Source organism: Indicator indicator, chromosome 12 (assembly GCF_027791375.1).
Source record: "Indicator indicator isolate 239-I01 chromosome 12, UM_Iind_1.1, whole genome shotgun sequence".
Classification (NCBI taxonomy): domain Eukaryota; kingdom Metazoa; phylum Chordata; class Aves; order Piciformes; family Indicatoridae; genus Indicator; species Indicator indicator.
This window is the reverse complement of record NC_072021.1, coordinates 5,160,483-5,186,112: the sequence shown is the minus strand read 5'-3', so window position 1 is coordinate 5,186,112 and position 25,630 is coordinate 5,160,483. Positions and strand designations below refer to the sequence as shown.

The window sequence follows — 25,630 nt, the reverse complement described above, 5'->3', positions numbered from 1 at the left end:
CAGGGAAGTTGAGTTTCTCACTGAAGTGCTTCCAGCTACATACAAAAACAGACAAATGTCCTTGAAATGAAAAATACAGCAGAAAGCCAAGGAGTGTACAGAAACAGAGGACATTTACTCAGGCATCATCACTTTCAGCACACACAAAAAATTCCCAATGGAGCAAACACAGGGCTGCCTCCTCTAGAAAACAACTGGAAGAGAAGTATCATGGAACTCCACCTTGATCACAGGACCACAGGATGTTAGGGGTTGGAAAGGACCTTCAAAGATCATCAAATCCAACCCCCTGCCAGAGCAGGACCATAGAATTCAACACAGGTCACACAGGAACACATCCAGACAGGGCTTGAATGTCTCCAGAAGAGACTCCACAACCTCTCTGGGCAGCCTGTTCCAGGGCTCTGTGACCCTTACAGTGAAGAAGTTCCTTCTCATGTTGAGGTGGAACCTCCTGTGCTGGAGTTTCCATCCATTGCTCCTTGTCCTATCGCAGGGTGCAACTGAGCAGAGCCTGTCCCCTCCCTCTTGACCCCCAGCCCTTAGATATTTATAAACATTTACCAAATCCCCTCTCAGTCTTCTCTTTTCCAGTCTAAACAACCCCAAGGCTCTCAGCCTTTCCTCCTCAGGCAGTGCTCCAGTCCCTTCAGCATCCTTGTAGCTCTCCCTTGGATTCTCTCAAGTAGATCCCTGTCCCTCTTGAACTGGGGAGCCCAGAACTGGATGCAATATTCCAGGTGAGGTCTCACCAGGACAGAGTAGAGGAGGAGGAGAACCTCTTTATAATGCACCCCAGGATCCCATTGGCCTTCTTGGCCACTAGGGCACATTGCTGTCCCAAGGATAACTTGTTGTCCATCAGGACTCCTAGGTCCTTCTCCAGGTGAGGACACCTGCTTTCACTGTTTGTATTCTTTCTCAGATTGCAGACAAAAACCTTGCTTCCTCTACTCTTCCCACTTCCCACTGTAAGTTATCCAACAGGCAACTAGCATAAAATTTTAACCACTATTCTCTAAGCTCCACCAGCCACTCAAACTTCCACGCTTCCAGCCTTCAGTTTGCAGTAAGCATTTATCCCTGTGGCTACAAACATGACCTGATTCACTTAGAGGGTTCTGGGCAATCTGATCTAGTGGAGGATACCCCTGATCACTGCATGGGGTTGCACTAAATGACCTTTGGAAGTCCCTTCCAACCCAAACCATTCTCTGATTCATTCTGCTGATGCAGACTAGTGACCCACACTCACACGCTGAGGTTCTGTGGGAATGGAGAAAGAGGAAATCTGGGAAAACTGTGATGACAGAAGTGACAGTTACAAGGAGCCCCAGGGAGAAATAGTCTCCTTCCCATTGCTTTTGCTCCTTCTGTTGTTGGGGCCCTCTGAGATGGGAGGCACTGGAGGAATTAATCTCCTTTGTTCTCTCTTTTTTCCTTGATGCTGTGCATCGTTTCCTTTTTTGTGCTAAAGCTTAGAGGAAGGAGAAAGTATTCTTGCAGGGAACCAGGAGACAGAGGTCCAAGGCAGTTGTGGATCCATTCATAACAGGCAGGAGACTAAAAATCGTAAAAAAAAAAATTAATCACAGAATGTATTTGGTTGGAAGAGACCTCAAAGATTATCCAGCCCAACCTTCACAGCCCAACCAGCACAGAAGGGTCAACACTAAACCATGTCCCTAAGCTCCAGCCCTACTCACTGCTTGAACACCTCCAGGGATGGTAACCCCAGCACTGCCCTGGGCAGACCGTTCCTAGACTTGAGAAGAAGTATTTCCTAATACCCAGCCTAAACCTCCACTGAAGCAGCTTAAAACCATTTCCTCTGATCCTGCCACTTGTCACCAAGAAGAGGGTGCCCCCTCCTTCCTCCAACCTCCCTTCGGGGAGTTGTAGAGAGCAATGAGGTCTCCTCTCAGCTTCCTCTTCTCCAGAATGACAAACCAACCCCAGGTCCCTCATGTGCTCCTCGTAGGCCATGTGCTCCAGGTCCTTCACCAGCCTCATGGCCCTTCTGTGGACGTGCTCCACAGAATATCCCTCAATGATCCTGCTTTGGCAAGGGGGTTGGACCCAGTGATCTCTTGAGGTCCCTTCCAACCTCTAATATACTGTGATATCCTTCCTATAATGAGAGGCCCAGAACTGAATACAATATTTGAGGTGTGGCCTCACCTGGGACTTTTCCCTCCCAGATATTTTTCTTCTGCTTATGAACGATGATTGTAACTGCAGAGGAACCAGCTGCTACCAGGACAGACCAAAGAATCCATTTCTGTTTCATTTGGGGCTTTTTATTTGAAACTAATTGAAAGACCAGAACAACAGCATTTATAAAAGGTACCCAGAATTAACAAAGAATCTTCTGTTGATTTCAAGTCACGTGTTACTTACAGACAGAAACTATCTCATTTTCAGTAGCTTATCGCGATATTGATCAAAGGCACCTGCAACAGTCTTGGTTGCACATGCACTGCAGTAATGAGGCATGCAGATGAGGAGATGGGGCACTGCTGTGGTTGGTCACCAGTGTCATTACCCTAACTGGGTGTTATGATCATGGCCACTGTACACACAAATGACACAGGCATGCAGCCGTAGAAACCAAGCGTCGCATTCATCGTCTCTATTTTGACAACATCCTATGGAAACACTCCTCCACTGGAAACAATCCAAAGTATTAACTTTTTTAAAAAGATCTACATTTATCCAACTCTCTACTGAACATTAAAAAAATAGAACAATCCAGTTTTTGTTTTCCAAGCAGCAAAAAAAAAAAAAAAAAAAAATTTCACCATCTTAAAGTTGAGCAACTTGTAAAGAATAAGACATTTAAAGGTAGCCTCTTGCTCCTCTTTTTCATATTTACTAAGCTTAGCTTCATTAAGACACTAAGGAACAGGTGATTATTTGAAAAAAATAATGCATATGATCAAAATTTTTAAGAAGAGCTAAATTTCCATTAGCTCGTCACAAATATTTTAAAAGTTTGGATTTTTAGCAACCTGAAGACTTAACTATACAGGATTTGATTAGAGCTCAGGCCAGAAGAGTTGGTGCACTCACACCCATACGATGTTATTTGTCTAAGGTACTTAAACAACAAACATGGAAAATAGGCTTTCATCTCTCAAGCCCAGATTTTTGATCCATCCCTATTAACATAAGGAACAATTTTGCTAGGGCAAGAGCATTTATTATTAAGTGTTTCACAGAATATGACAGAAGTCATAAAATATTTAGATATTGCTGTATTCTGGCAGATCCCGGCGTAGTCGTACTGCCTTCAGCTTCTCTACTTTAATTTTTGTTCTCAACAGTTCTTCTTCCAGTTGCTGCTTTCTTTTCAAACCATCCCTTTTCTCTTGGACGTAAAGACCAATTTTTCTTTGATTTTCTAATATTATCTGATGCTCCTCTTTCAGCATTTGTAGCATCTGTGGGTCATAACCGCACATTGGTCTAAAGCGTTCTCCGACCTCAAGCCTAAAGAACTCATCTCTTCTTGGGACAGGAGAGGGAGACATCATTACTCTCATATCAACTGAAGACACTGATGTTGAAGGAGACCTCTCCATAATATGCACCAATTGGTGTTCCTCCTCTTGTTCCAAGTTCTCATTTTGCTGGGAGTCTATAATCAAAGAAGCAGGAGGTTTGACATCCTCTTCTGACTGCAGCTCCATCATGACTGTGGCAGGGTGGTGATCCAGCATTGCCTGTGGTGAACTGGTGCCAGCAATTGTTTCTTTATCGATATTAGCACTAGAACACACAAAACCAGATTTAAATAATCCATTCAAAGCTATTCTTTAAAGGTGTAGCAGAGCTTCATTTGAAATACTACTCTGCTATCTCTGCCTAGGACTCTGCTTCGTTACATGGACATCACCTCTACCCCTCCTTCCTCATACCACATGCACACAGCCTTGTCTGGTGCAAATCATACTACTAGAAAGGCTGTATGATTATACAAAAAGAACCACCCTGGTAAGCTCTTCTGCTGATCCTGGAGGAGCAAGAATGGCTACTAGTGACAAAGAGAATAAAAACAAAGCAGTTGCAAGCCATGCAAGTGGCAAAGGATTTACATAATATCTGACGTGATTTTTTAGAGGGCCTTCGTTTAGATCAAATGGAGTGTGGCAGAAACACTTCCATCTCCCAAACTTATTCACCTCCTCCTGTTCTAATGTTCCCTGTTTCTGAGTCATGCACCCCAGTATCTGCTTTGGGTTTTTTATGTAAAACAATCACTCCACAAAATCACATTAAAAGCTTTGGGAGAAGAAACCAGAGCCCAAATGCTGACCCTGCCGCCAGCAGATTAGGGCATCGAGCTAATCTTTTCTCCTTCTCTTTGAATTGGTGATCTCATTTTTCTGAAGCTTGAAGCCACAGAAATGTTTCCATGAAGGACACAGCCCTATAGCTCTGTGCATTTCCAAAGTACAACGCCCACTTGATTCATCTGCCTTTGTGTAAAGCCCTGAGTCAGCAGCACCTCCAATCATGATTTGACACTACATTGCCTTTGATGATAATACTGGCTCCAGCTTTTCCTGGCACTTCTCTACCATCAGTCATGTTTGAAACCCTACACATCTGCACATCACTCCTTTATTCAAGTAATGCTTTTTTTTAAAGCCAGATCAGCTTCTGTGTCTATTTCACAGTATAGATCTGCAAAGAATCATTTCAGCATGACTGGGAAGGCAGTATAGTGTAACATGGGAATAGGAATGTATTGACTTGGTACTGATACCAATGACACTGCATCAACCTAAACCATTCTATGAATCTATGAATTGTGCCACAACTGTCTAAAACAGAGACTGTAACCGGTGGTTGCAGATATGAGACATTCCCCAACCCCTGAAGAACTGAGCTGCTGCTAGCAGCTAAAGGCAGCAAGTGGATCCATACCCATGTTTAAGAAAACCTTCACATGGGGTGTAACCCTGGAAGACCTGAGTTGCTGTCCATTAAATTAGGGGAGGTAGTGGGAAGGGTAAACTACATTTTTTAAACTCCTTGTGAGTGCTACAATTGACAAATTGAGAAGCACTATCTAGGTATTGAAACACTGTCCTGGTTAGCAAGAGATGTGGGTTAGCTAGAGATGTGGGTTCGGATTCCCAGAAGCAAAGGAGAAATTTAATTTGTACCTCTCATGTAAATGCACTAACTCCCTGATTAAAAAGGTGGCATCTCACATGAGCTTCAAAACTCTTGGTTGAAGAGAAATAAGCAGTCATGATTGCAGTTTTCAAAGGACCCTGGTTAGCCTGACATCCATTAGCATGGAAGTTCATTTTCTAGAATAAAAGCATGAAAGCTTCTCAATACTCAATTATAAAAAGTTCAGGAGGGCCAGAGCAATGTATTTTCCAAAAGTTAATCCTGTCAGCAATCCAAACTACTTTAACTGAAGATTTTAAATCAAATTTTTAAAAGTTCACCTGAAGCAGGTATTAAAAATAGGCCTTTCCTTCATTCCCTGAAGAAAATGCCAGGATAATCTTAATTCTATTTGCTGTTACCTGAGCTGCCTATAGAGTATCAATTATATCACCTTACTCCCTCCTCCTTGTGATACAAAGCTTCACCTCTTCCTCTATACCTCTTTCTCACATTCCTTTTACTCCTCTCACTGACCACTGGAAGTATTATCCTGTGCACAAATTTTCACTTGTTTTCCCCAGTGCTGACTGTAATTCTGGGTTTCCCTCTCTTCACAACCGCAGCTTCTAATACAGCTTCCCTCCTCCTCATTTGCTGGCTGCTGGCCAGCTTCTAGCCTGAGAAAAGTGGAAACAACCAGCAGGAGAAGCAGGTCATTCTGACAAAAGGAAACAGAGAGAGACCAGAAAAAGAAAGTGACAGAGGTCAAAGAGAAGAAAGGTAAGATTTAATCTAACATAGACTAGAGCCTCCAGACAGTGAAAAATCCACTCTTGAAGCATAATCTAGACAGAACTAGCAAATGACCAAATCTTCAGGTAACCCTGATGAGACTTTTCATTTTTACTCTTTTTTTTTTTCCCCCTTAAGAGTCATTCTCTTAAGAGGAAAACAATTAGGAGGCAAAGAGAGAAAGAAGCAATTGAGAAACAAAAGAGCCGCCTGTATGGTGGTTACTAATGTTGTTTCTGACAACTTCACTGAAAGAAAGACAAACAACAGTTACCACAACTGGGGGATGGTGTTTATAACCCTGCAGGCACCCATGATTCACCAGGTTTTGTTTAATCACAGCAAGCTAGAAATTGCTTAAAGGTGCGATTAAGAATTTGAATTCATTAGAAACTGTAGATCCCTCCTAAAAAACCTAAACCAGATTCTGGTGAGTTAAAAACCAAGACATGGGTTTGGAAAATCAGGGTAAAATGCAACTCAGTTAAAATTAGAACCATCAAATAATGATCTGTTTGGGCAGGGGGAAAAAAATAATTCATCTTTTACATTATATTATTTTCCTTCAGTGCACAATTATTGACTGTTATTGACATATTTGTTGGCTGTTCCCAGGTACAACCATTTTGGATAAGCAATAATCAAAGTCAATGTTCCCAGACTCATAAGGGACTGAAAAAAAAAAAAAAGGCTTAAATTACAGGAGACAAAACTATGAACATCATTAGCTCTTAATCATTCACAAAAAGGGTCAGTGCTTTTTCTAAGCCGACCTACAAACCGAAGTTCTGTTGGGGTGGTTTTGTTGGTTTTTGGGGTTTGTGTTTTTTTGTTTGTTTGTTTGTGTTTTTTGGTGTGTTTTTGTGTTTTTTTTTTTTTTTACTCCTTACAAAAGTTGGTAGTCAAGACATTGCAACCTTTATTAGAGCAATTAAAAGCTTCATTTTGTTCCAGAGAATTCTTTGGAACGGTTCCTCCAGGGGCATTCACCATGAGCAGCAGCAGCACAGCCCCAGTTGCTTCAGACTTCTTTAAGCAAAGGACCCACAACAGCATATTTTTAGAGCATCTGGCACGTTGGGATTTAGACAATTGTTACCATTCAGTTCAACCAGTGGCACCATGAATCCAGTTCGGCGTGTGTGCGCATGCCAGCTTTCCTGACAGCCTTACACTGCTGCACCAACTAGCAGCACATCTCATTAAAATACCCAAAGTTTCCTTCCCATTAATCGGCTGGAGAAAATAAGAAAAATCAGAGCTTTCTTAAGGTTGCTAGGGAGTTACTTGACTTTTTTTTTTTTTTTTTTGTTACCCCTCCTCCCTAGCCTACTTTTTGTATCTGGAGGAACCAAAACCTGACCCTGGCATTTTTTGATCCCTCAAGGACCAATACAGAACCAGCAGAGTGTTGCAAGTCAGATATGAGGGGCATTAGCCAGCTGTGGGAGAAAGCCTGCACGCTGCCTGCCTGTATTATGTCTGGCTCAAATCTAGACAGTGTGTCTCACTTTAGTGAGCAGTGAAGAAAAAAAAAAGACCTACAAAAAAAGAAAAACTTCTGGTGCTGTACCTCTCAGTTTCTCCCTGTATTTAAACTCCCTACCGTACAAATCAGAACTACTTGGGAGTTCAGACTGCAATTAGCTTTGCTCCAGTTTCAGGGAACCACCATCCATGCAAGAAAAGTATCATTTAAAAACCAAACACTTACACTCACAAAGGCACTGTGGTGTGAAGTTGTTTGGGTTTTGTTTGTTTTTTTAAAGGATTTGGATCAGTTCAAACACCACAGGAAAACATCAGAGCAAAGCAGAGAAAAAAAGGTGTGTGGGTAAGGTTTCTCAGCTCTGTCAGCTAACTTTATTAAAAAATCCTCTCTAAACTAGTACTAGTTCCATATGTTGCAAAATGACTGCAGTATTACCTTAAATGGAGGAGAATAGCCATCACTTTGCCAGTGTTTGAATAATCTGCCTATTAAAAGGTAGGGGAGGGGTATAGGTTGGAGCTACTATTTCTCACTGATTCCCTCTTAACCCTCACTTTCCAGAGTATGACAAAGACTCTGAGGCAGGCTTTGAAAAGAGAGCTGAGGGAAAAAAAAAAAAAAAAAAAAAAAAAGAGAATGACTGCAGTGCTAAGTCACCATAAAGCTTCCTGTAAAACAAAAGCAGCATTATTTTGTCACTGTTCCCCACTTGGTGATTCTTCCCTGACAAACGTTTCCTGGAGGAGGCTGAACGCAAGCAAAGCATTACGGGGTAGGTAGGAGGCGCCATCATTCGCAGTCAGTAACAGAATAAAAAGAATTGTCTCACCTTGGAACACCGCTCCTGTCCCTTAAACACACATTGGAAATCTGTGGAATCATCTCCACAACTTTCTTGGTTGGCTCGGAAATGCTGCTTTTACAATCTGAGTGAGTCTCCTTTTGCTGCAACAGCTCCTGCTTGGCATATTCTTTGAGCCTCTTGTACAGCGTGCGCAGGCCCTGTGCGGTGCGAGGAGGGCGATCTACTCCGATGGCATTGTAGTTATCAGCTATGATATCCCAGCATTTGTTTTTTTCCACTATTACGGAATGCTTATTGGTATGTTCCTCCAGAATTTTAACGTAGGGCTTCACCAGTTTTAGCAAATCGAGCTTTTCAGATAAGGTAAAATTAGAAGATCTGGCCTTCCCAACCATTGTTAGCTTTGAATTAAGGAAGCAGCCGTTTCTGAAGCCACCATGCAGTCCCTAGCTCTGCTCAGCTCTTTTTCACAAACAGAAAAAGATCAGGCTTAACTAGGCTAGTCTCATTTAGGCCCACGCCTACAAGGGAGGGTTTATTAAAATTCCTTCAGCTTAAGCTGACGCAGGTTCAGGAAATCTGCTTAAGCCAAGCCTGACCTACATAAGGCTTCAGACTGAAGAAGACGAGAAGAAACAAGCAAAAATACACTTTTGTATGAAGAGACCAGACACACGCAGGATTTAAAGGCATAAAGGTTTAAAGATTAGCACGTTACCCAGCTAAAAATTACCTAATTTAGCCTGAGTAACAAGCTCTGACACATCTCCCTCGCTCTCTCGCACGGCTCTCGAACTGAAACCGCGCTGGGGATGATTTTACACCGTAACGACGTCCCCGAAAAAAGCAACAACTGCTTTGTGCAAGGCGCCGAGCGTTTCGGGGAGCGGGAGGCGAGCGGCGGGCGGCGCGGGCGGCGTGTGTAGAGAGCTCCCCGAGAGAGCCCCCGGCCGCCGCCGCGCTCCCGCCGCCATTTGCATAATGCTGGTCCTGCTGTCAATCAGGGCCGGCGGCTCCTCCAGCCGGGTAGGTTACACTCAGGCGCGGGCTTCGCGGCAAAGCTCAGCTTCTCCCGCACTTGGCCGCCCGCTCCCGACACGGGGGCTTCTTAAAGAGGCCGCTTCACTCGGTGGCCCAGCCTGCCGGGCGAGCTGGACAGGCGGCAAGGAGCCGCCGCGTCCGCCGTGCACCGGAGTTTCCTGGTGCCTTCGGGCCGCGGCTGTGCCCTGCGGAAACATCCAGGCCCTTTGCCGGCCCTTGGGCCCGCCGGGACCGGGACGCGGCAAGAGCGAACAGCAGTGAAGGCTACAGGCAGTCGTGACAGATTTACCGAGCGCGTCGCAGCGCCTGGATGCAGGGATTTTCATTGTACCCACCAGCAAACAACCTACTTTGATAATCATGCTGCCAGGCATTCTTTCAGGCTAAAAATCTGTGTTGGTTTTGTTGTTTGTTTTTTTTTTTTTTTCTTTTTTACTAACAAGATGTGTATGCTCTATGTGTGCATTTCTACTGTTTGCTCAAAAGCAGCACCTTAAGCCAAGACTTCACGTAGAAAGGCTTTTATATTTCTGTGGTCTAAACAAAACCCAACAAATCGGGAGAAAGTAAAACCTGCAGCTGTAAGGAAAGGGGATCTGGAAGACGAAAAGCAAACCCTAACTTTCACTCCTAAGGAGTGAAAGAGTCCGGAGGGAGGGGAAACAAACAGCACTGGAGATAGTAGTGGCAGCAGCTTCGCAAGCTTAACGTGTTCAGCCTTGAAACCGAACAGCCTAGAAGGGGGGTGAAGGAAAGAGAAATCTAATTATAGTTTGAGATATCTTCAGGCTATAAAGATCTAGGTATAAACTTGTTTGCTCTGAGGGAAAGGGAAAAGAAAGAAAACAACCAACCTCAAAGCAGACACAAGCTGTATTCAAAACAAGAATTCAAACTAAACAAAGGGAGACTTTTAACTGCTAAAAATCAATTAGCGTTTAGAATAACAAGCACGTTTGGAAGCCTTTCTGAGACTTGGCTGGGCCCCGCCACCTAACAAAATTGCAAAACAGTCCACTTTGCCGGAATTGCTTTCGAGCCAAGATTAAATAAAGCATTTTATAGTCTGAAGTCCATTACAGCAGAATTTGAGAAACAAAATACTCATGTGGTTAGAAAGCCCTGTGTGAAAACCATCGCTTTTAAATACCTAATCCGCGTTTCCCTACACTTTGCACTTTACAAATGTTAAGAGTATAAAGCTGCGGGTTATCTTCTGGGTTTGGGTCTTTTTTTCCCCCTTTTTTTTTTTAAATAATTTCTGCACTTGATTATTTTTCAGTAACTGGAAAAAATAAGAACTGAATATGCCTCAGTTTGGACTCTAGCAGAATCACACTTAAGGAGTCACAGGTGAACCTAAGCTGTGCCCTCTGCCGTTGAAGCTCTTCCAGAGCCCCTAGTCTCTTAGTGACAAAAAGAAAGAAGTCAGTGTTAGATTGTGGGATTAAAGACTCCTCCCCACACACCAACAGCGTCAGGCAGAGGAACTCCAATAGCCCAAATGAAGGAAACTGAGCCCTCAGTCCAGCTGCTCCCAAGGCTATCTGAAATAACAGCAGCCCAGCAGTGAGATCCAGATGGAATGAGGTTCTCTCTACATCACCTTACAGACTGAAGGAGGGGGTTACGGCCCACTGGGTATGGGACTCATGCCAGGATGAGTATTTTGGGATTGCTGAAGGCATAGTACTGGATATTTAGAGGAAGAACCATAGACAAGAAAAGGGAGAAATGAAAGTGGGTTGGGACAGAACACACATAGGAAAATACTGGGGGGGGGAAGGATAAAGGGGGCCAGGTGCATGTAAACAGATGCTGCTCAGTATGGTTGTCCAGCTGTGCCCTGCACCTAATCACTGCAGTTCATCCTATCTTCTTGTTAAACTACATTCATAACTCACTCCCTGGGTGCAGGGATTCTCTGCTCTGTGTGCATGACTCTCTGTGGAAGTATAAGTGCCAGCAACTGAAGTTGTACCGCAGGTCACTGTCACCTGCAAACACAAACTGGACTCCATCCCTGTGTCAATGTGTGCTGGCTGGCAAATGTCAAATCAGACTAGCCAGCAAGTAGGCTTGGGAGCCAAGAATTGAAGCAACCGTGAGTCTGGACCAGATAGCAAAGAAAACCAAAAGCTCTGAAGTTTGGCTACTGGATAAACCTGGGGCACTGGCCGCTGGGTAAGGTCATAAATCCACACCAGCTGCCAGAGAGCCCCAGTGCAGCCTTGTGAGGCAACTGGGAGTCCAGGGGACCCAGGGAGCAGCTACTGAGCAGAGTAAGAGCTTAGCAAGAGTCTAAGCCCTGCTGGAGGGATCCCTGTTGTAACGTGTATTTCCCACAACAGGCTTTCATCCCAGTCAGCCAGTGCATGGAAAGGAGGAGGCCACTGACACTGCTTGTGTTTGCATGAGTGCTGCATGTTCTGCATGGCTGGCCCTGTATCTATGAATAGTGTCCACACCTGCTTGTGTGCCTCTTGGGAATACATCCTGGGGACCTGGCCACAAGAAGCAGCAGCAGTCTCCTCTACACTGGGCTACCAGACATAGCACCTCCTGCTACAGACCCATCTGAACTTGTGTTATTCTATCACCTCATTGCTTAATGTTGCTAGAGAGACCAAGTTTCCACACTCACGTAATTACAGCAGAATACCACTACAAAGAGTTCTTTTGAGCAAGTGCCTAAAGGAATCAGTCTGAATTACATATTGTTCTGCAGGAGCATAAAATAACCCTTGTAAAAACAAAGCTGGCTGCCAGCAAAGATTTTTTTTTCCTTCCTCCCTCCCCCCACCATTTTAAAATAGCTCTGCTCATCAGCCTAAGGTCATGTAAGTGCTTGGATGAGAAATCACAGAAGGTGAGAAGCATGGGTATGGATATTAATGCTAGATGCAGTTTCTCTGAGTTAAACAATACACGTAATTCCAAGACAATTACAAAGAAGTGTTGCCACAGTCCACCTTTCATCCTCCACCTTCTACCAACACTAACATTAATGCAACACAGTGCACAGCCAGTTCAAGGAGATGATCCCAGCTATGGACTAATCCATTTTTTTCTTTTGTTGATTTTTGGTTTGGGCTTTTTTTTTTTTTTTTTTTTGTGGCAAGCATAGAGTTTATAATCATAGAGTGCCAGGCTGGAAGGGACCCCAAGGATCATCTGGTCCAACCTTTCTAGGTGATAATAGAGTTGAAATGTGATGGCCCAGCACTCTCTCAAGCTGAGTCTTAAAACTCTTTTTAATTGCTTTAAGTCAACATAAATGAAGGACATGGCCAAAACAGGAATAGCTGCCTCCCCCCAACCCTGTCACATTCCTGCCCCTTCACTGTACTGATATGAGCACTCACAAACATTCTGAGCAAGTCAACTGATTTGTCTGCAAATTAATCATTTTTTCTTAGCTGGGTTAGTTTTGGTCACCTGATCCAGTATGCCATGGATAAATGACTTGCACAGCAGAAGTAGACTGAAAAAGCTTCTGCAGATTCCATCTAGAACATTTCAGGAATATGGTTTGCCATACCCTACAAAACCTTTTATTAGCATAACTGAGGGGAGAGCAAACCACAGGAAGAAAATTCTGGTCACTGCTGAAGAAAATAGCCAGACATGCACCCCTCACATCATTACCGTCTATGCCTCCTGTTTTAATCCCATATGCAAGATACAGCTCATTTTCCCTTCATATTTTCAAGGTGGAATTCACTAATCTACTCAGAACCATGGAAAGAAAAGTCTCAGTTTCATTTTTTTGTTATTGTTAACTGTCTTGATTATTCCCTTAAAAAAACAAAACACCAGATGTTTCCCAATTTGAATGTTAATATTTAAAACCTCAGTTTCCAAATCTTTGTATTTGGACATCCATACAAAATGGGAGCTCTGAAAGTAGATGAGAGTATTTCTCTAAGGAAAGGAAAATCAGCATGGTTATTCAAATACCAAGCAACAGCCCTCTGCTAAGGTTGCAAAGCCTCAACAGTTGGGAAGTCAGACTGAAAACTACCTGTAACAGATTCAGGGTTTTGCTGTGGAAAAGTCTAGAAATAAAACCTTTAAAATACCAACTTGTGCATCCTGGAGAGCTATGAATCATAGACTCAGAATGGCTTAGGCTGGAAAGGACCTTAGAGATCATCTACTCCATGGGCAGGGACACCTCTCTACTACACTTGGCTGCTCAAGACCTCATCTAGCCTGAACTTGAACACCCCCAGGGAGGAGGCATCCACAACCACTCCAGGCAACTTATTCCAGAGTATCAGCACCCTCCCACTGAAGATCTTCTTCCTAAGATCCAGCCTAAACCTACTCTCCCTCAGCTTCAAACCATTTCTACTTGTCCTGTCTCTAGACACCCTTATGAAAAGTCCCTCTGCAGCCTTCCTGTAGGATCCCTTCAGCTATTGGGAGGCAGCTCTAAGGTTCCCCTGATATCTTCTCCAGGCTGAACACCCCCAGCTCCCTCAGCCTATCCTCACAGCAGAGCTGCTCCAGCCCTTGGATCATCTTTGTGGCCTCCTCTGGACTCTCTCCAACAGCTCTGTGTCCTTCTTATGCTGAGGACACCAGAACTGGATGTAGTATTCAAGGTGGGGTCTCAGCAGAGCAGAGTAAAGGGGAAGAATCCCCTCTCTTGCCCTGCTTGCCACACTCCTCCTGATGAATCACAGCTATTACATAGTCAGGGATTAAAGTAGCCAAATGTCTGAAAACACTCACTGGGCCCATATTTTGCAAGTGACAGATTTGTATCATGGCCAGTAACTGTGTCAAGTGACCCATGTAAATGTTGGCACATTATGAGACAGAGCACCCTATAAAGGAGAATGTCTTAAATTGGGGGAAGCACCTTGGATTGAGGGAGAGGAAGGATCCTTTGTCACATAGACCTGAGGAAGAATCTCTCCATGAGAGACATTTAAAAATAATTTGGGGGGGAGGCAGGGGGGGTAATCACTGTAAGGTACATGATTCAAAGACAAAAAACATCTGAGAGAATTAAGCATGTTTTAAGAATATATCTTGAAAGATGTATTTTGGTTCAGACAGCAATGAGTGTTGAAAGGAACGACACCAGCTTAAGTGATATAGCCTGTTGACCTTCTAATGCAAAAAACACCAAATCAACAGATAAAGGATTTCTAACTTCTGTGAAGTGGGCTCCAGAATAAATCTGAAGGAAATCTGTTCATATTTAATAACGCACAAGCAAGCCAGCTCTGCAGAGACCAGAATTTAGCATTTATAATCACCTAGGAGCTTGAAAAGAACAAGAGGGTGATTGCAAGATTTGAATGAAAGCTGCAGTGAAACTGAGAAGATCCAGCAGCTTGGATGGGCTGTGTTACACATCACAGAATATACTGGGCTATACTGACAGCAGAAACATTTGGCAAGTATTGAGGCAGTTGCTCACTCTTGCAAATGAATTCGGCAGCTGTGCAAGTTGACTTGAGCATCTATAGGTGGTAAGGGCTGCAAAAGTTCCATTAGGTCATCATATAGTCCTCTGGACTGCCACAACAGCAAGACAGTGCCAGGTCATTTGATCTGCCTGTCTTAAGAGCCTGCTGCAGCAAAGGGTGGGTGAGAAAGTTTTCAATTCCAAAGGCTTCTCACAGGGACAGCTGTTTCATGGGTTACTGCCAAAACTAAGGGTTGCAGGCATTAAGTAGAGGACTTACAGATTCATAGAATGGTTTGGGTTGGAAGAGACCTTAAAGATCATCCAGTTCCAAGGACACCTTCCACTTGACCAGGTTGCTCAAGGCCTCATCCAACCTGGCCTTGAACACCTGCAGGGATGGGGTAGGGTTGAGGATGACAAAGTTTTGTGAGCCAGAAGTTGCAATCAGTGATCCATCAGGAATCATAGAATTGGTAGGGTTGGAAGGGACCTCAAGGATCATCCAGTTCCAACCCCCCTGCCATGGCCAGGGACACCTCACACTACAGCAGCTTGCTCACAGCCACATCCAACCTGGCCTTAAACACCTCCAGGGATGAGGCTTCCACCACCTCCCTGGGCAACCTGTGCCAGTGTCTCACTACCCTCATGGGGAAGAATTTCTTCCTAACATCCAATCTGAATCTCCCCATTTCTAGTTTTGTTCCATGCCCCCCAGTCCTGTCACCCCCTGACACCCAAAAAAGTCCCTCCCCAGCTTTCTTGTAGTCCTCTTCAGATACTGGAAGGCCACAAGAAGGTCTCCTCAGAGCCTTCTCTTCTGTCCAGACTGAACAGCCACAACTCTCTCACAGTCTGTCCTCATAGCAGAGGAGCTCCAGCCCTCTGATCATCCTTGTGGCCCTTCTCTGGACACATTCCAGAGATATAATACACGCTTAAATACATTCCCAGCAGACTTCTTGGAAATACTTTTAAGTCATGTAAGTAGTGTTTCAAATAGCTTTCTCATATCACATGCTTTCTTTTCTTGTCTTCAACAACACTTTCACCATCAATTCTGCACTTCCTTGCTCTTAACCTTGCTGGACCTGGACCTCTCAGCCCACTTCTTTCCTTTCTCCTGCACAATTATTTCTAAGCATTTCTAAACCACTGTCTTGCACCGAGTGTGGGCAGAACAAGGGGAAGCTTTACCTCTTTTTTTCCCTGCATCTATTTCTGTGAACATTCTCCAGCACATATTAACTGCTAACATCTAACCGTTCTTGCAGCTGCTGGAAGCAGAAGGGTGTGTGTATCTCATGACAAGCAGAAAAACCAGAGACATTAACAAGGTAATCATTACTTTTACACCACTCTCCTGAACCTAGCCTGAATTACACATGGCCTGTTCCAGAGCTCTTAGCTAAAATTCCAAGCATAAAAACTAGCTACTCTTCCATGCCCTCTGCTGATGCAGGCATTCTATCAATGTTTAGCCCACCAAAATAAGAATTACTCAAATTAGACAAAGAAAATATCCCCCCCATGCCAAATAATTTATCTTCATCTCAGTCTGACAGTCCTGGGCACACACACTCAGATCCGTAACCATCCTTCAAACTAAATTTGGCTTAAAGGACTCTAAGTTATAATACTGCGGGACTTTTTACAACAGCAGGAATTAGCTCTTCAATTTATAAGTCATGTCCTTAAAAAAAAAAAAAAAAGCTAAAAACACCATTCTTTGCAAAATCAGAAGTGCATCCAGTTGTATCTTCTCTGATCATCTCTTCCAACAAGCTTTTTCATGCCTGATCAGAAGCAGCTGAGCAATACAGAAAGACTTGAAAGTGTGATTTCTTCTCAGGATGTTTTGCTTAAATTCTTACATCCCCATTAACAAGATTGCCTCTAGAAAAAAAAAAAAAACAACAGTAAGAGAAGCCAAGTCTCTGCACTTCTCCCATCTTTTCTTGGAGATTATGCTTTTAAATACTAACCTCAAAATACTTGCCCACCACTATTCCCTGCAGTTGACATTAAAGCAGCTCGCTCTCCATTTGTCTAATTTTGCTCACAGTGGATATTTTTAGGACAGTGAGATAACCATCTTATCACTATCTTGTTGATTTTTGGAAAAGTCATATTGTGACACAGCTTCTGTGCCATGGGAAAACTTAAGGCCCAAAGCCAAAAGCTGGGACTGAACTCAGTTATGCTGGCATGGCAACAAAGTGGATCCAAACAATAAGCACAGCCACAGAAAGGTTTGGCAACTATCTGTGAAGGGATCCAGGCCAAGTCTGTAATAATACTTATGACAGCTGAAAAAAAAAAATCTTCTGGTTCCCTTCAATAAGACATTTCTTGTCCCTCTACCTGAGAGCTACATTCTCTCCACTTTTATATCTACTGGAGAGAGTAGAGCTGGGAGAAGGAAAAAGAAAAAACACAGCACAGCCCTCCCCACCACACACTGAATGAAGACTTTCCAAAGGGTGGAAGAGTGGAAAAGAAAAACATCCAAGACATTTCCATGGCCATGTATTTCTCTTTTGCCCATCTTCATCCCTTACACACACAAGCTGATAATAAATGTTGAGAATCAAGAAAAAAAGCGTGTGTACAACTTCCCTCTGAATGAATGAGGAGACTGAAAGAATTATTATTGCCAAAAGTGAGTCCTTGAAAGTAGTCTCTGACTTTCAAAGTCCCTAACTTTTAAAGTTCCAGTATTAGATTTCCAGTACAACCAAAGCAATGTGCAAATAATACATGAAAAACACTCAGAAACATCTGTTGAGAGACAGAGTGAACAAAGTAACCCTTTTGTGATAGACACGACCTCTCTTCACCATTAGCTCAAAGATAGCACTTGAGAATGGCTTCTGACAAGTTCCTTTTGGAAAACACCTTAACAGATGTTAGTGATGGATGAAAGAAAAAGAGCTCCTGAACTAAAAACCAAACAGGGGGTGAGCTGTAGCAGAATCAAACTGCATACCCAGCATGAGGTTCAGACAGTGAAATCACAGAGCAAGAAGAATGTTGCATCTAAGTATACAGGTGAAACAGCTAAACATTTCCACACATAGAACCGTAGAATGTCTCAGGGTGGAAGGGACCTTAGAGATCATCTACTCCAACCTCCCTGCCATGGCAAGGAACACCTCTCAGCTACACTTGGTGGCCCAAGGCCTCATCCAGTCTGGTCTTAAACACTTCCAAGGAGGAGGCATCCACAACCACTCTGGGCAACCAATTCTAGAGTCTCACCACCCTCATACCGAAAAGCTTCTTCCTAAGATCCAGTCTAACCTTACTTTCCCTCAGCTTCAAACCATACCTCCTTGTCCTACTGCTGGACACCCTTAGGAAAAGTCCCTGTAGGATCCCTTCAGTTATTGGAAGGCACCTCTAAGGTCCCCCTGGAGTCTTCTCCAGACTGAACAACCCCAGCTCCCTCATAGCAGAGGTGCTCCAGCATTTTGGTGGTCCTCCTCTGGATTTGCTCCAACAGCTCTGTGTCCTTCTTATGATGGGGACACCATGCTATAGTAAGCTCAAAGTATACATCAAAGTATATATAGTAAAACCAGCACACCAAAGGAAAAAAACAGAGCAGCATTCTCCTAGATTAAAAAATTACCATCAGAAAGTAAGTGGCAGATAATAAACATGAATTAAATCCATTATGGATATCTGTCATAGAAATAAAGACTAAAAACGCTAAGCTGAAGAAGGCAATGTTTTAGGTAAAACCCTCAGAGTTCTGGCCAGTCCTACTTACTAGCAACACTGAGGAGATAAATAAGTACAGTTCAGAGATTTGCCTGTCCAATCTTTCTGCAAATTCAGTTTGTTTTGTTTTCATTTTCTTTTGTTATTGCTTGTAGGTCCTCAAAATTCAATGAAGCCAAGCAGAAACCAAGCAATTCTAACAGCTGCCATAATATCCTTCCAAAGATATTTATTATTTTGTTTTCAATTACTGTTAAGTAGTTTAAGCAATGTTAGAAGTCACTTCCATTTTTAAAGAGCATGCAGCCTTATCTGACAGAATTCTTTGGAGGCATGTGAAAAAAAAAAAAAGCACTAATGACAATATCAGATCAATTACCTCCCCTCCACACATCCTTTGGCAGTGTCAGCAAATGCTACATTCTGAATACAAAAGAAAGGTACCAAAGAGACTGCCCCACGCTCTTTGCTCTTAAAAAGAAGCAAACACTGATTCATAAAGCAGGAGTAAAGTTCATTTTCCTACAAAGAGATGTATTTACAGAAAAAACAACCTTTTCCGCTATTTACAGCTCATGATTAGTAAGCTGCCTTTTGAACAGCCTGTTGAGTATCATACAAACTGTCTTAAAATTACAACACACAGATAGGTTTCACTACACAACAGTTCATAGAATTGTAGAATGCTCAGGGGTTGGATGGGGCCTCGAAAGATTCCAGCCACCCTGCAAAGCAGGACCACTTAGGGCAGGTCACACAAGATTGTGTCCTAGTGGGTTTTGAAGATCTCTAGAGAAGGAGACTCCACAACTTCTCTGAGAACAACCCTGTTCCAGGGCTTCAGCACCCTCACAGTAATGAAGTTTTTCCTCATGTTGAGATGGAGTTTCCTGTGGTTGAGTTCATGACCATTGCCCCTCATCCTGTCACTGGGTATCACTGAAAAGAACCTGGCCCCATCCTCCTGACAGCCACCCTTCAGATATTTGTAGACATTGATGAGGTCCCCTCTCAGCCTTCACTTCTCCAGACTAAACAGCCCCAGGGCTCTCAGCCTTTCTTCATAAGAGAGATGTTCCAGTCCCTTAACCATCCTTCCTCATAGCTCTCTGCTGAATTCTCTCCAGAAGTTCCCTGTCCCTCTTAAACTGGGGAGCCCAGAACTGGACACAATATTCTAGATGTGGTCTAACTAGGGCTGAGCAGAGCGGGAGGAGAATCTCCCTTGACCTGCCGGACACACTCTTCTTAAGGCACACAGGCATACTATTGGCCTTCTTAGCCACCAGGGCACCATAGCCACAATCTTATTAAAACAGCTTTAGAACTATCTCCTCTCATAAAATTACTGAGTCCCTTACATTTTACTTTTTTAAGTGAGATCTTATAGAGAGAAAAAAAAAAGTTTATTTTTAAAAGAAGCATAGAAAAGTAAGTATTTTTTAAGCCAGATCTGCTCTTAACTTTTAGATTGATGTTATCTGATCAAATCCTTGCTTGTCACCTCCAGGAAATGGGCACCATGTGTCAGGGAAGTTCTTTTGAAAGAATGCACAGCCTTTTCAGGGCTGGGTTTCAGAAAGATTAGCTCTGTGAACAGTGCAGTTGTCCAGTGGGCCACAGGTGTTCCACAAGAATCTCAATGGAAACTGGGGTATTTATTTACATGTTACACTGTGGGACTGGAAACTCAAACACAGCAGCTTTGAGCACCACATAAAGCTAACAGTTATAATCTACATTAAACATGTTAGTTTGGTTTATTGCTGCATAGCAGACACAGACTTTTTCAATCTTTCAATTATTTTTGTGCTCTTTTAACAGAAAAGTATTTGTTGGTTGCAGAAACTGGCAGTCAGACCTAATTCCATTACAATCTTAATCATATAATGGTTCAGGTTGGAAGGGACCTCAGAGATTATCTACTCCAACCCCCTGCCATGGGCAGAGACACCTCTCAGCTAGACTCAGCTGCTCAAGGCCTCATCCAATCTGGCTTTGAACACTTCCAGGGAGGGGCCATCCACAACTTCCCTGGGCAGCCTGCTCCAGTGTCTCACCACCCTTGTACTGCAGAACTTCTTCCTAAACTCCAGTCTAACCCTGCTCTCCCTCAGTTTCAAACCATTCCCCATTTTCCTGTCTCTAGACACCCTTATGAGAAGTCCCTCTGCAGCCTTCCTGGAGGATCCCTTCAGGTGTTGGAAGGCAGCTCTGAAGTCCCCCTGGAGTCTTCTCTTCTCCAGGCTGAACACCCCCAGCTCCCTCAGCCTACCCTCACAGCAGAGCTGCTCCAGCCCTTGGATCATCTTTGTGGCCTCCTCTGGACTCACTCCAACAGTTGTGTCCTTCTTCTGCTGGGGACACCAGAACTGGGTGCAGTATGCAAGGTGGGGTCTCACAAGAACAGAGTAAAGGGGCAGAATCACCCCTCTTGTCCTGCTGATGCTGGTTTTCACAACTGGTTTCCATTACTTCTGAATTTCACACCAAAACCAGCATTGACAAAATCATTTCACACTACAAAGGAAGTTCTGGTTTACATCATTTACATAATTGCTACATAGCAGACAAAAGTGAAGTGAAGGATAGACACTATCATGGAAAACCTAAGTTCTTAAGAAATTACTTCAGTTTAAGGTGGCCTTCATTCAGGATAATATTCACAGTACAATGGTTGCATCACCACTGAACCTGATGACACCCCCAGGGAGGAGGCATCCACAGTCTCCTTGGGCAACCTATTCCTATTATTCTGGATTGAATTAACTACAATACTCTTATGGAAGACACAATGAACTGGCTTCTAAACCATCAACTCCTTTCTTTTTCTATTAAAAAAAAAATCCTTTCATTTTTGTTTCTTCCACTCTTAACCCAGCAGAACACCAAATAATGCCAACACTGCATGACTCATATTAATGTTTCACCAAAGTTTAGTATGTAGCATGTAATTCATAAGCATTAAAATTCTTCTATGAAACATGGCAGTAAATAGGAAAGAGCATCTTACCAGCTTTGGGTGTGTTTAATGTTTTCATTTCCACCTTGCTGTACTTATTAATGCTGAAACACGCTTTTGTAGTTCTTACTTTTTCAGCTGACTCCACAGATTCTGTAAAATTTGCATTTTGTTTCTGGCCACATATTTTAGAAAGCAATGAAGCACTTCCCTTTGTCTCATCTATCTGCAAAAGAGAAGTACATTCACAATAGTGTTTCCTTCATGCAACTGAAAAGAAATGGAGAGAAGAGCAACAAGAAGGGACTTTAGAGACTAATCCTCATTCTCAAACTACCTGCATGAATATATACAGCCTACAGAAACATGCATCCCAGTGTTCACAACAGAAAGCACAAGCATACAATACCAAACACCACTTGTGCAAGTGGTTTGTGAATTTACTGGAAGCCTCCTGCAGATAAAGATCAGTACAAATTGTGATGTGGGTTTTTTTTCTGGTTGGTATTAAAGGTTTCAGCGAAATTCCATGCAGCAAGGCTGTAACTCGATGTACTGACATTTCATTACTAAGTGTCTTGGTTTTTCAACTGCTTTTGCCAAAACATTTCCAACATTTGAATCCAACAAAGCCCATGCCAAGATGCAATCCATACCTCAGCTACACTGAGTTGGGCTCAATACTGATTACTTTTATTTATTTGAAAAATATTTTTTTCTGCACCCACTTCAAAGAGTGAGAGAAACCTACCTCAGAAGTAAGATCAAATGTAATAAGAGCAAGAGTATCAAAATCTATTCTGAATAGATTAGCTAAGCATATCACAGAATCACAGAATGTTAGGGGTTGGAAGGGACATCCTGAGATCATCCAGGCCAAGCCCCCTGCCAGAGCAGGATCACCTAAAGCAGGTCACACAGGAACACATCCAGGTGTGTTTTGAATGTCTCCAGAGACAGACACTCCATAACACCTCTGGGTAGCCTGTTCCAGGGCTCACAGTGAAAAAGTTTTCCCTTCCATTCCCATGGAACCTCCTCTGCTCCAGCTTGCATTCATTGCCCCTTGTCCTATCATTGGGCATCCCTGAGCAGAGCCTGGATCCATCCTCCTGCCACTGCCCTGCACATCTTTATCAACTTGAATGAGGTCACCCCTCAGGCTCCTTGGCTCCAAGCTCAAGAGCCCCAGCTCCTTCAGCCTGGCCTCAGCAGGGAGTCCCCCTGGAGTCTGCTTCGCCTGCAGCAGCCTTGTGGCTCTGTGCTGGACTCTTTCAAGCAGTTGTATTCCAGATGTGGCCTCACCAGGGCAGAGTAGAGGGGGAAGAGAACCTCTCTGGACCTATTCACCACAGCCTTTCTAATACACCCCAGGATGCTATTGGCCTTCTTGGCTACAAGGGCACATTGCTGGCTCATGGCTCCTTCTTCTCCACCACAACCCCCAGGTCCCCTTCCCCTATGCTGTTCTCCAGCAGGTTAATCCCCAACCTATAATGGTCCATGGGGTTATTCTTTCCCAGATGCAAGAGACTAAACTTGTCCATGTTGTATGAGCTCAGATGCTATGTCATAGTTACAATACTGTAGGAACCAATATACTTTTTAGTGCACTGTCCAGTTTACCTCTTTTAGTTTCATTTCTTGGTCTGTCTCCTTAGTTTCATCCTTGAGATGAACTGTGGTAGCTTTTCCTGGTGGAACAAACCTTGGCTTTTTGGCTACATTTCCTACCACTTGACTTGGAGCTGCTGATCGTCTCATATTTTGTTGAGCTGCTCTGGAGGGTGGAGAGGAAAGAAGGAAGGAAGCAGATAAAGACAACTGCAGTCAGAAGGGGCTTTAAATATAGAAATATATCTGTAGATAACAATATAAAAACTATCTTAAAATACAGCATAAAACATTTTCAATTAGCAGCCTTAATTCACAAGCATAACACAATTTAAAAGCAGCATCATTGCAGTATCTTGTTTAACTACCAAGGAGGAGACACTACAGCAAATTCTGCAGTTGAGCACCTCCTTTTTCATTTGAAGAGCCAATAGCGAGGGAGAGTAGGTTTAGCTCTTCAGTATGAGGGTGGTGAGACTCTGGAACAGGTTGCCCAGAGGGCTGTGGATGCTCCCTGCCTGGAAGTGTTTTAAAGCAGGTTGGATGAGGCCTTGGGCAACCAAGTCTAGTTGAGAGGAGACCGTGCCCATGGCAGGGTGGTTGGAGCAGATGATCTCTGAGGTCCCTTCCAACCTGAGCCATTCTATGACTCTGATGAGAACACATGCTTGTAGCCACTAGAGTAACAAGTTGTAATTTCAATACTTCAAAGCAGGAGAAACACAGCAAGGAAAAAAAGAGTTCAAATAGAATAATCCAGCATCTGGAATGATGAAGACGAGCATGGTACAGCAAATTATGGAAGATGCTTTAGTTTAATTCTCCATATGTACATGGACCATTTATTTTAATTACCAAATATTAGGTAAAAATAAACCATAAACAGATGCAGACTCTAGCTTCTCTACCTCCCTACCATCTTGAAAGCATGTTTGCATCCTGTGTTTCTGCACTTTTTGACACTACCCTGCACTCCAGTGGCTTACAAGGGCACAACAACCTTTCTTCCCAAGCTTTGCACAGAGGTCGTAAGGGAGCACTGTCAAAGTACTTTGAAACCACACAGACACTAAGGTGAAGAGTGCTGTCCCCTTCATATCTGAACAGTTAGTACATATATGGTGCTGTTACTAGATGTAAACTTCAATGGCCAAGCAACCTGAAGTGTTCTCACTTCCACTGTGGCTGTTACTAAGAGTACAAGGAAACAAGTCTAAGTCTCTGCCTATGCCAAGAGTTGGCCTAAGTTAGGCCTGCTTGACAACAGTGTTAGCACATGAACTTTAGTTCACCCTGTGCAATAAGGGAGTAGCTTGCTCATTACAACAGGAGTACCTAGGGTGCAAACAATTGGTAGTCACTCTGAAAGCTGCAAAGGTGTCAAGAAGCCTCTAGAAAAGTGGCCTGCAATAGGCAGTGCTGACCACAACCAGCTTTAGGTGCTGAACAGGTTTTCTGCTCGGTCCTCTAATGTACAGTGGCACAAGGGAAGCCAACTTTGAACACAACCACGACTCTACCTGTGGACTATACATAGCTGTATACACGACTGAAGTGCTGCACTAACACCACCTACTGCACCTCCAGAGCTTGTCACATCTCCTGTGGGACAGGGCACATATCTGATTGAAGTGTTTTGGTTTCCAAATCCACTTGGACTTTGTACTGTCATTTGGTCTTAAACCACACGAAGAGACTCATTAAGGGATTTGCAAATGAATATGAAGTGTAATGATATGACACTTGATAAACTCAGTAGCTTCCTTCCCTACCTGCAACTATGAAAACCATCAGGAGGCTGTGTTTTTTAAAATCCAATATTGCTGCCAGCAATACCGCCTTCTCCCTCTGCCTTCAAAATACAAGATTTCTAACACAGAATGCAAATACAAAATATTTCTTTTTAAAAAGTAAAATTTTTACATTTTGTAGCTTTACAGTACTATACAGGAAAAAAACAGGCATTAAGGACATGCAAAATGATGGCATTGGGTTGGAAGGGAGCCTCAAAGGACATCTTGCCCAACCCCCCTGCACTCAGCAGGAACACCTCCAACCAGAGCAGGCTGCACAGGGCCATATCCAGTCTGAGCTTGAATATCTCCAGGGATGGAGCCTCAACCACCTCCCTGGGCAGCCTGTTCCAGTATTTCACCACTCTCACTGTGCAGAACTTCCTCCTGATGTCCAACCTAAACCTCCCCTGCTCCAGTTTCAAACCCTTGCCCCTCAGCCTATCACTCCAAGCCCTTCTGAACAGTCCCTCCCCAGCCTTCCTGTAGGTCCCCTTCAGATACTGAAATGCAGCTCTAAGGTCTCCCCAGAGCCTTCTCCTCTCCAGGCTGAACAGTTCCACTTCTTTCAGCCTGCCTCCATAACAGAGGTTCTCCAGCCCTCCTTTGGACCCAGTTCAGCAGGTCCCTGTCTCTCTTGTGTTGGGTGCCCAAATCTGGACACAGCAATGCAGGCGAGATCTCACCAGAGCAGCAGAATCACCTCTCTTGACCTCCTGACCACACTGCTTTCGATGCCATTGGCCTTCTGAGCTGCAAGTGCCCATTGCTGGCTCACATCCAGCTTCTCATCCATCAGCACCCCTAAGTCCTTTTCTGCAAGGCTGCTCTCCATTTCACCATCCCC

General features: G+C 43.7%; 2 protein-coding genes across 2 annotated transcripts in view; both read right to left on the bottom strand.

Moving 5' to 3' along the window:
- The window catches only part of RAD54B (RAD54 homolog B), a 64,081-nt gene extending 40,941 nt beyond the window's left edge, over window positions 1–23,140 (bottom strand). The window contains exons 1-2 of the mRNA XM_054385268.1: window positions 23,003–23,140; window positions 21,428–21,602 (exon numbers count right to left, since the gene is read on the bottom strand). Coding sequence (XP_054241243.1) covers window positions 21,428–21,602; window positions 23,003–23,140 — 313 coding nt within the window. The remainder of the gene's footprint in view (window positions 1–21,427; window positions 21,603–23,002) is intronic.
- Window positions 3,246–8,614, bottom strand: FSBP (fibrinogen silencer binding protein). The gene is made up of 2 exons (XM_054385440.1): window positions 8,244–8,614; window positions 3,246–3,771 (listed from the first exon to the last, which is right to left on the bottom strand). The coding sequence occupies exons 1-2, from the start codon at window positions 8,612–8,614 to the stop codon at window positions 3,246–3,248; spliced, it is 897 nt and encodes a 298-aa protein (XP_054241415.1).
- Window positions 23,141–25,630: the final 2,490 nt, after the last annotated feature.

Excerpts from the sequence above, each read along its gene's own strand:
- FSBP (XM_054385440.1), bottom strand. The coding sequence starts at position 8,614 with ATGGTTGGGAAGGCCAGATCTTCTAATTTTACCTTATCTGAAAAGCTC. Across the intron at positions 3,772-8,243 it reads GACAGGAGCGGTGTTCCAAG|TGCTAATATCGATAAAGAAA; the intron begins GTGAGACAATTC and ends TGTGTGTTCTAG.